The sequence below is a fragment of the Phyllobates terribilis genome, unplaced genomic scaffold (assembly GCF_046119375.1).
Source record: "Phyllobates terribilis strain yellow unplaced genomic scaffold, ASM4611937v1 Scaffold_14__1_contigs__length_39327217, whole genome shotgun sequence".
NCBI classification, from domain to species: Eukaryota; Metazoa; Chordata; class Amphibia; order Anura; family Dendrobatidae; genus Phyllobates; species Phyllobates terribilis.
This window is the reverse complement of record NW_027362774.1, coordinates 7373821-7385560: the sequence shown is the minus strand read 5'-3', so window position 1 is coordinate 7385560 and position 11740 is coordinate 7373821. Positions and strand designations below refer to the sequence as shown.

Here is an 11740-nt window from a genome sequence, read left to right as displayed (position 1 = left end):
GAATAAAGCACATTCTGGGTTTAAGTAGTTAAAAAAATGCACGACTCCTCGCCTGCAGGGTCGAGCAGAGTGTCTGCGCTGCTTCTCTCCGTTATGACCGCTCCGCTGCTGGCGCAAAACTTTAAAGTGACGGCACCTTATATGATTCTCTTAACCTACGACCCATTGTAACCCCCATCAGATTTAGCACGTGGGTAGTGATGGGGGTTCTTCTCGCTTGTCCTAAGAGCGGACATCTCCGAATAAACTGTGAAAATTGCATATTTATTACAAGAGAGGACAACGATCAAAGTGATTGTGACTTCACCTGGACGATGACGTTAACGGTGAGAACAACAACTCTGGCACAGAGCGAACGAGTAAACATGATCCAGACCTGACGGCGGCGGTGGCCGGGGGGGGGTAAAGGGTTATTGGTTCTGCTGTATTCTGGCCGCTTTGAACTTAGAGACTCTTTTTGGCGCCTCCTCGGCCACCTCCGTTGCGACCTCTTCGGATTTCCATTCCTGGATGGTGGGCAAACCGGGGTGGGCGATGCCCGTAACTGGCACCGAGATGGAGAAAGGCTCTTTTTCTATTACTGTTCCTGAAAACGGCTGGAAAAATAAGAAAGGTATCAAGATCAGGAGGCAAAAATAATGGAAATGTGAGAATCAGCTTAAAGGGGGGGTTCACATTAAAGTAGGGGAGATAACCTACAGTAACGGCGGTCTGCATCTGCCTGTTCATGCAATGGCTTTCCTTCTTATTGGAATGTGCAATGTAGATTCAGGCTGAAGGCAGCAAAACCATGAAGGAGGAACACGGAGTAAAGAAAAACAAACCCAAAATGTCTGTTCCACCTTAGGTTCCTCACATTTTCCCGTCACTTTGATGACAGCTAGTCATTCTCTCCGCAGCTTCATCAGGTCGTCCTTCGCGGTTTTGCTGCCTTCAGTCTGATTCTACAAGTGCACATTTCCAATAAGAACAAGGAAAACCGTTACATGAACAAACCTTTGACCATTACTGAATCTAGAGAAGCGCAGACTCACCTGTAATGGTCCAGACACAGGAGACGCCTTCTTCTGGTCGTCCTCCTCGCTGTGGTCACTGAAGGTGTTGTCCTCTAGGCTGAGGTTTCTTATGTAACCTCTCCTCTCCTCGAATTCGTGGGAGCTGTGATCGCTGGTGTCGCTGCACACGCTGTTCTCGCGGCTTCGAGATTTCATGATGGATTTCCGGGGGACGTATTCTCCATTTACAACATCGACAAAGACTCTGCAAAGCAACGTACCCACCAAGGTGGGACCCCAGACACTAAGATTATTGTTTAATGGACATTCTGGATCTAAAGGGCCCCAAATTCTTTCCTTTATAGTGGCCAAAACGCCATAGATTTAAAGAAAAAATATTCTGAATACCTGACCCACCACTAGGGGCAGCTCACTACGTACAGATTTATACAGCTACCACTAGGGGCAGCTCACTACGTACAGATTTATACAGCCACCACTAGAGGGAGCTCACTACGTACAGATTTATACAGCCACCACTAGAGGGAGCTCACTACGTACAGATTTATACAGCCACCACTAGGGGAAGCTCACTACATACAGATTTATACAGCCACCACTAGAGGGAGCTCACTACATACAGATTTATACAGCCACCACTAGAGAGAGCTCACTACATACAGATTTATACAGCCACCACTAGGGGGAGCTCACTATATACAGATTTATACAGCCACCACTAGAGAGAGCTCACTACATACAGATTTATACAGCCACCACTAGAGGGAGCTCACTATATACAGATTTATACAGCCACCACTAGAGAGAGCTCACTACATACAGATTTATACAGCCACCACTAGAGGGAGCTCACTAGATACAGATTTATACAGCCACCACTAGAGGGAGCTCACTACATACAGATTTATACAGCCACCACTAGAGGGAGCTCACTACATACAGATTTATACAGCCACCACTAGAGGGAGCTCACTATATACAGATTTATACAGCCACCACTAGAGAGAGCTCACTACATACAGATTTATACAGCCACCACTAGAGGGAGCTCACTACATACAGATTTATACAGCCACCACTAGAGGGAGCTCACTACATACAGATTTATACAGTCACCACTAGAGAGCTCACTACATACAGATTTATACAGCCACCACTAGAGAGAGCTCACTACATACGGATTTATACAGCCACCACTAGGGGGAGCTAATTACATACAGATTTATACAGCCACCACTAGGGAGAGCTCGCTACATACAGATTTATAGCTCCAACACTAGAGGGAGCTCACTACATACAGATTTATACAGCCACCACTAGAGGGAGCTCACTACGTACAGATTTATACAGCCACCACTAGAGGGAGCTCACTACATACAGATTTATACAGCCACCACTAGGGGGAGCTCACTATATACAGATTTATACAGCCACCACTAGAGGGAGCTCACTACATACAGATTTATACAGCCACCACTAGAGGGAGCTCACTACATACAGATTTATACAGCCACCACTAGAGGGAGCACACTACATACAGATTTATACAGCCACCACTAGGGGGAGCTCACTACATACAGATTTATACAGCCACCACTAGGGGGAGCTCACTATATACAGATTTATACAGCCACCACTAGAGGGAGCTCACTACATACAGATTTATACAGCCACCACTAGGGGGAGCTCACTACATACAGATTTATACAGTCACCACTAGAGGGAGCGCACTACATACAGATTTATACAGCCACCACTAGGGGGTGCTCACTACATACAGATTTATACAGCCACCACTAGAGGGAGCACACTACATACAGATTTATACAGCCACCACTAGGGGGAGCTCACTACATACAGATTTATACAGCCACCACCAGGGAGAGCTCACTAAATACAGATTTATACAGCCACCACTAGAGGGAGCACACTACATACAGATTTATACAGCCACCACTAGAGGGAGCACACTACATACAGATTTATACAGCCACCACTAGGGGGAGCTCACTACATACAGATTTATACAGCCACCACTAGGGAGAGCTCACTACATACAGATTTATACAGCCACCACTAGAGGGAGCTCACTACATACAGATTTATACAGCCACCACTAGAGGGAGCACACTACATACAGATTTATACAGCCACCACTAGGGAGAGCTCACTGCATACAGATTTATACAGCCACCACTAGAGGGAGCTCACTACATACAGATTTATACAGTCACCACTAGGGGGAGCTCACTACATACAGATTTATACAGTCACCACTAGAGGGAGCTCACTACATACAGATTTATACAGCCACCACTAGAGGGAGCTCACTACATACAGATTTATACAGCCACCACTAGGGGGAGCTCACTACATACAGATTTATACAGCCACCACTAGAGGGAGCTCACTACATACAGATTTATACAGCCACCACTAGGGGGAGCTCACTACATACAGATTTATACAGCCACCACTAGAGGGAGCTCACTACATACAGATTTATACAGCCACCACTAGGAGGAGCTCACTACATACAGATTTATACAACCACCACTAGGGGGAGCTCACTACATACAGATTTATACAGCCACCACTAGGGAGATCTCGCTACATACAGATTTATACAGCCACCACTAGGGGGAGCTCACTACATACAGATTTATACAGCCACCACTAGGGGGAGATCACTACATACGGATTTATACAGTCACCTCTAGAGGGAGCTCACTACATACAGATTTATACAGCCACCACTAGGGGGAGATCACTACGTACAGATTTATACAGCCACCACTAGAGGGAGCTCACTACATACAGATTTATACAGCCACCACTAGGGGGAGATCACTACATACAGATTTATACAGTCACCTCTAGAGGGAGCTCACTACATACAGATTTATACAGCCACCACTAGGGGGAGCTCACTACATACACATTTATACAGCCACCACTAGGGGGAGCTCACTACATACAGATTTATACAGCCACCACTAGGGGGAGCTCACTACATACAGATTTATACAGCCACCACTAGGGGGAGATCACTACATACAGATTTATACAGTCACCTCTAGAGGGAGCTCACTACATACAGATTTATACAGCCTCCACTAGGGGGAGCTTACTACATACAGATTTATACAGCCACCACTAGGGGGAGCTCACTATATACAGATTTATACAGCCTCCACTAGGGGGAGCTCACTACATACAGATTTATACAGCCACCACTAGGGGGAGCTCACTATATACAGATTTATACAGCCACCACTAGGGGGAGCTCACTATATACAGATTTATACAGCCACCACTAGAGGGAGCTCACTACATACAGATTTATACAGCCTCCACTAGGGGAAGCTCACTACATACAGATTTATACAGCCTCCACTAGGGGGAGCTCACTACATACAGATTTATACAGCCACCACTAGGGGGAGCTCACTATATACAAATTTATACAGCCACCACTAGAGGGAGCTCACTACACACAGATTTATACAGCCACCACTAGGGGGAGCTCACTACGTACAGATTTATACAGCCACCACTAGAGGGAGCTCACTACACACAGATTTATACAGTCACCACTAGGGGGAGCTCACTACACACAGATTTATACAGTCACCACTAGAGGGAGCTCACTACATACAGATTTATACAGCCACCACTAGGGGGAGCTCACAGCAGACAGATTTTTATAGCCACCACTAGAGGGAGCTCACTACATACAGATTTATACAGCCTCCACTAGAGGGAGCTCACTACATACAGATTTATACAGCCACCACTAGAGGGAGCTCACTACGTACAGATTTATACAGCCTCCACTAGGGGGAGCTCACTACATACAGATTTATACAGCCACCACTAGAGGGAGCTCACTACATACAGATTTATACAGCCACCACTAGAGGGAGCTCACTACATACGGATTTATACAGCCACCACTAGGGGGAGCTCACTACATACAGATTTATACAGCCACCACTAGAGGGAGCTCACTACATACAGATTTATACAGCCACCACTAGAGGGAGCTCACTACATACAGATTTATACAGCCACCACTAGAGAAGCTCACTACATACAGATTTATACAGCCACCACTAGGGGGAGCTCACTACATACAGATTTATACAGCTACCACTAGAGGGAGCTCACTACGTACAGATTTATACAGCCTCCACCAGGGGGAGCTTAATACATACAGATTTATACAGCCACCACTAGGGGGAGATCACTACATACAGATTTATACAGCCACCACTAGAGGGAGCTCACTACGTACAGATTTATACAGCCTCCACTAGGGGGAGCTCACTATATACAGATTTATACAGCCTCCACTAGGGGGAGCTCACTACATACAGATTTATACAGCCACCACTAGAGGGAGCTCACTACGTACAGATTTATACAGCCTCCACTAGGGGGAGCTCACTACATACAGATTTATACAGCCACCACTAGGGGGAGCTCACTACATACAGATTTATACAGCCACCACTAGGGGGAGCTCACTACATACAGATTTATACAGCCACCACTAGGGGGAGCTCACTACATACAGATTTATACAGCCACCACTAGGGGGAGCTCACTACATACAGATTTATACAGCCACCACTAGGCGGAGCGCACTACATACAGATTTATACAGCCACCACTAGAGGGAGCTCACTACATACAGATTTATACTGCCACCACTAGAGGGAGCTCACTACATACAGATTTATACAGTCACCACTAGGGGGAGCGCACTACATACAGATTTATACAGCCACCACTAGGGGGAGCTCACTACATACAGATTTAAACAGTCACCACTAGAGGGAGCTCACTACATACAGATTTATACAGCCACCGCTAGAGGGAGCTCACTACATACAGATTTATACAGTCACCACTAGAGGGAGCTCACTACATACAGATTTATACAGCCACCACTAGGCGGAGCTCACTACATACAGATTTATACAGCCACCGCTAGAGGGAGCTCACTACATACAGATTTATACAGCCTCCACTAGAGGGAGCTCACTACATACAGATTTATACAGTCACCACTAGGGGGAGCGCACTACATACAGATTTATACAGCCACCACTAGGGGGAGCTCACTATATACAGATTTATACAGCCACTACTAGAGGGAGCTCACTACATACAGATTTATACAGCCTCCACTAGGGGGAGCTCACTACATACAGATTTATACAGCCACCAATAGGGGGAGCTCACTACATACAGATTTATACAGCCACCACTAGAGGGAGCTCACTACAAACAGATTTATACAGCCACCACTAGAGGGAGCTCACTACATACAGATTTATACAGCCACCACTAGGGGGAGCTCACTACACACAGATTTATACAGCCACCACTAGAGGGAGCGCACTACATACAGATTTATACAGCCACCACTAGAGAAGCTCACTACATACAGATTTATACAGCCACCACTAGAGGGAGCTCACTACATACATATTTATACAGCCACCACTAGAGGGAGCTCACTACATACAGATTTATACAGCCACCACTAGAGGGAGCTCACTACATACAGATTTATACAGCCACCACTAGAGGGAGCTCACTACATACAGATTTATACAGCCACCACTAGGGGGAGCTCACTACATACAGATTTATACAGCCACCACTAGGGGGAGCTCACTACACACAGATTTATACAGTCACCACTAGGGGGAGCGCACTACATACAGATTTATACTGCCACCACTAGGGGGAGCTCACTACATACAGATTTATACAGCCATCACTAGGGGGAGCTCACTACATACAGATTTATACAGCCATCACTAGGGGGAGCTCACTACATACAGATTTATACAGCCACCACTAGGGGGAGCTCACTACATACAGATTTATACAGCCTCCACTAGGGGGAGCTCACTACATACAGATTTATACAGTCACCACTAGAGAGAGCTCACTACATACAGATTTATACAGTCACCACTAGAGGGAGCTCACTACATACAGATTTATACAGCCAACACTAGGGGGAGCTCACTACATACAGATTTATACAGTCACCACTAGAGAGAGCTCACTACATACAGATCTATACAGTCACCACTAGAGGGAGCTCACTACATACAGATTTATACAGCCACCGCTAGAGGGAGCTCACTACATACAGATTTATACAGCCACCACTAGGGGGAGCTCACTACATACAGATTTATACAGCCACCACTAGGGGGAGCTCACTACATACAGATTTATACAGCCACCACTAGGGGGAGCTCACTACATACAGATTTATACAGCCTCCACTAGGGGGAGCTCACTACAAACAGATTTATACAGCCACCACTAGGGGCAGCTCACTACATACAGATTTATACAGCCACCACTAGGGGGAGCTCACTACACACAGATTTATACAGCCACCACTAGAGGGAGCTCACTACATACAGATTTATACAGCCACCACTAGAGGGAGCTCACTACATACAGATTTATACAGCCACCACTAGAGGGAGCTCACTACATACAGATTTATACAGCCACCACTAGAGGGAGCTCACTACATACAGATTTATACAGCCACCACTAGAGGGAGCTCACTACATACAGATTTATACAGCCACCACTAGGGGGAGCTCACTACATACAGATTTATACAGCCTCCACTAGGGGGAGCTCACTACATACAGATTTATACAGCCTCCACTAGGGGGAGCTCACTACATACAAATTTATACAGCCACCACTAGGGGGAGCTCACTACACACAGATTTATACAGCCACCACTAGGGGGAGCTCACTACATACAGATTTATACAGCCACCACTAGGGGGAGCTCACTACATACAGATTTATACAGCCACCACTAGGGGGAGCTCACCACATACAGATTTATACAGTCACCACTAGAGGGAGCTCACTACATACAGATTTATACAGCCACCACTAGAGGGAGCTCACTACATACAGATTTATACAGCCTCCACTAGGGGGAGCTCACTACATACAGATTTATACAGTCACCACTAGGGGGAGCTCACAACATACAGATTTATACAGCCACCATTAGGGGGAGCTCACTACATACAGATTTATACAGTCACCACTAGAGGGAGCTCACTACATACAGATTTATACAGCCAACACTAGGGGGAGCTCACTACATACAGATTTATACAGCCACCACTAGGGGGAACACACTACATACAGATTTATACAGTCACCACTAGAGGGAGCTCACTACATACAGATCTATACAGTCACCACTAGAGGGAGCTCACTACATACAGATTTATACAGCCAACACTAGGGGGAGCTCTCTACATACAGATTTATACAGTCACCACTAGGGGGAGCTCACTACATACAGATTTATACAGCCACCACTAGGGGGAACACACTACATACAGATTTATACAGTCACCACTAGAGGGAGCTCACTACATACAGATTTATACAGCCACCAATAGGGGGAGCTCACTACATATAGATTTATACATCCACCACTAGGGGAAACACACTACATACAGATCTATACAGTCACCACTAGAGGGAGCTCACTACATACAGATCTATACAGTCACCACTAGAGGGAGCTCACTACATACAGATTTATACAGCCACCACTAGGGGGAGCTCACTACATACAGATGTATACATCCACCACTAGAGGGAGCTCACTACATACAGATTTATACAGTCACCACTAGAGGGAGCTCACTACATACAGATTTATACAGCCACCACTAGGGGGAGCTCACTACATATAGATTTATACATCCACCACTAGAGGGAGCTCACTACATACAAATTTATACAGTCACCACTAGAGGGAGCTCACTACATACAGATTTATACAGCCACCACTAGGGGGAGCTCACTACATACAGATTTATACAGCCACCATTAGGGGGAGCTCACTACATACAGATTTATACAGCCACCACTAGGGGGAGCTCACTATATACAGATTTATACAGTCACCACTAGAGGGAGCTCACTACATACAGATTTATACACCCACCACTAGGGGGAGCTCACTACATACAAATTTATAGTCACCACTAGGGGGAGCTCACTACATACAGATCTATACAGTCACCTCTAGAGGGAGCTCACTACATACAGATTTATACAGCCACCACTAGAGGGAGCTCACTACATACAGATTTATACAGCCACCACTAGAGGGAGCTCACTACATACAGATTTATACAGTCACCTCTAGAGGGAGCTCACTACATACAGATTTATACAGCCACCACTAGGGGGAGCTCACTACATACAGATTTATACAACCACCACTAGGGGGAGCTCACTACATACAGATTTATACAGCCACCACTAGGGGGAGCTCACTACATACAGATTTATACAGCCACCACTAGGGGGAGCTCACTACATACAGATTTATACAGCCACCACTAGGGGGAGCTCACTACATACAGATTTATACAGCCACCACTAGGGGGAGCTCACTACATACAGATTTATACAGCCACCACTAGGGGGAGCTCACTACATACAGATCTATACAGCCACCACTAGGGTGAGCTCACTACGTACAGATTTATACAGCCACCACTAGGGGGAGCTCACTACATACAGATTTATACAGCCACCACTAGGGGGAGCTCACTACATAAAGATTTATACAGCCACCACTAGGGGGAGCTCACTACATACAGATCTATACAGCCACCACTAGGGTGAGCTCACTACGTACAGATTTATACAGCCACCACTAGGGGGAGCTCACTACGTACAGATTTATGCAGCCACCAGCAGGGGGAGCTCACTACATACAGATTTATACAGACACCACTAGGGGGAGCTCACTACATACAGATTTATACAGCCACCAGCAGGGGGAGCTCACTACGTACAGATTTATACAGCCACCACTAGGGGGAGCGCACTACACACAGATTTATACAGCCACCACTAGGGGGAGCTCACTACATACATATTTATACAGTCACCACTAGGGGGAGCTCACTACATACATATTTATACAGTCACCACTAGAGGGAGCTCACTACATACAGATTTATACAGCCACCACTAGGGGGAGCTCACTACATACAGATTTATACAGCCACCACTAGGGGGAGCTCACTACATACAGATTTATACAACCACCACTAGGGAGAGCACACTACATACAGATTTATACAGCCACCACTAGAGGGAGCTCACTACATACAGATTTATACAACCACCACTAGGGAGAGCACACTACATACAGATTTATACAGTCACCACTAGAGGGAGCTCACTACGTACAGATTTATACAGCCACCACTAGGAGGAGCTCACTACATACAGATTTATACAGCCACCACTAGAGGGAGCTCACTACATACAGATTTATACAGCCACCACTAGGGGGAGCTCACTACATACAGATTTATACAGCCACCACTAGGGGGAGCTCACTACATACAGATTTATAGTCACCACTAGGGGGAGCTCACTACATACAGATCTATACAGCCACCACTAGGGTGAGCTCACTACGTACAGATTTATACAGCCACCACTAGGGGGAGCTCACTACATACAGATTTATACAGCCACCACTAGGAGGAGCTCACTACATACAGATTTATACTGCGACCACTAGAGGGAGCTCACTACATTCAGATATATACATCCACCACTAGAGGGAGCTCACTACATACAGATTTATACAGCCACCACTAGAGGGAGCGCACTACATACAGATTTATACAGCCATCACTAGAGGGAGCTCACTACATACAGATTTATACAGCCACCACTAGGGGGAGCTCACTACATACAGCTTTATACAGCCACCACTAGGGGGAGCTCACTACGTACAGATTTATGCAGCCACCAGCAGGGGGAGCTCACTACATACAGATTTATACAGCCACCACTAGGGGGAGCTCACTACATACAGATTTATACAGCCACCAGCAGGGGGAGCTCACTACGTACAGATTTATACAGCCACCACTAGAGGGAGATCACTACATACAGATTTATACAGCCACCACTAGGAGCTCACTACATACAGATTTATACAGCCACCAGCAGGGGGAGCTCACTACGTACAGATTTATACAGCCACCACTAGGGGGAGCGCACTACATACAGATTTATACAGCCACCACTAGGGGGAGCGCACTACATACAGATTTATACAGCCACCACTAGGGGGAGCTCACTACATACAGATTTATACAGCCACCACTAGAGGGAGCTCACTACATACAGATTTATATAGCCACCACTAAGGGGGAGCTCACTACATACAGATTTACACAGTCACCACTAGAGGGAGCTCACTACGTACATATTTATACAGCCACAACTAGGGGGAGCTCAGTACATACAGATTTATACAGCCACCACTAGGGGGAGCGCACTACATACAGATTTATACAGTCACCACTAGAGGGAGCTCACTACATACAGATTTATACAGCCACCACTAGGGGGAGCTCACTACGTACATATTTATACAGTCACCACTAGAGGGAGCTCACTACGTACAGATTTATAGTCACCACTAGGGGGAGCTCACTACATACAGATTTATACAGCCACCACTAGAGGGAGCTCACTACATACAGATTTATACAGCCACCACTAGGAGGAGCACACTACATACAGATTTATACAGTCACCACTAGGGGGAGCTCATTAAATACAGATTTATACAGCCACCACTAGGGGAGCTCACTACA

At 46.0% G+C, this 11740-nt stretch overlaps 1 protein-coding gene across 2 annotated transcripts in view; it reads right to left on the bottom strand.

Moving 5' to 3' along the window:
- Positions 1-245: 245 nt before the first annotated feature.
- URI1 (URI1 prefoldin like chaperone) overlaps positions 246-11740 on the bottom strand; it is an 89853-nt gene continuing 78358 nt past the window's right edge. For both annotated transcript variants that reach the window (XM_073659653.1, XM_073659654.1), the window contains exons 10-11: positions 1035-1260; positions 246-596 (exon numbers count right to left, since the gene is read on the bottom strand). In XM_073659653.1, coding sequence (XP_073515754.1) covers positions 411-596; positions 1035-1260 — 412 coding nt within the window. In that variant the 3' untranslated portion in view covers positions 246-410. The remainder of the gene's footprint in view (positions 597-1034; positions 1261-11740) is intronic.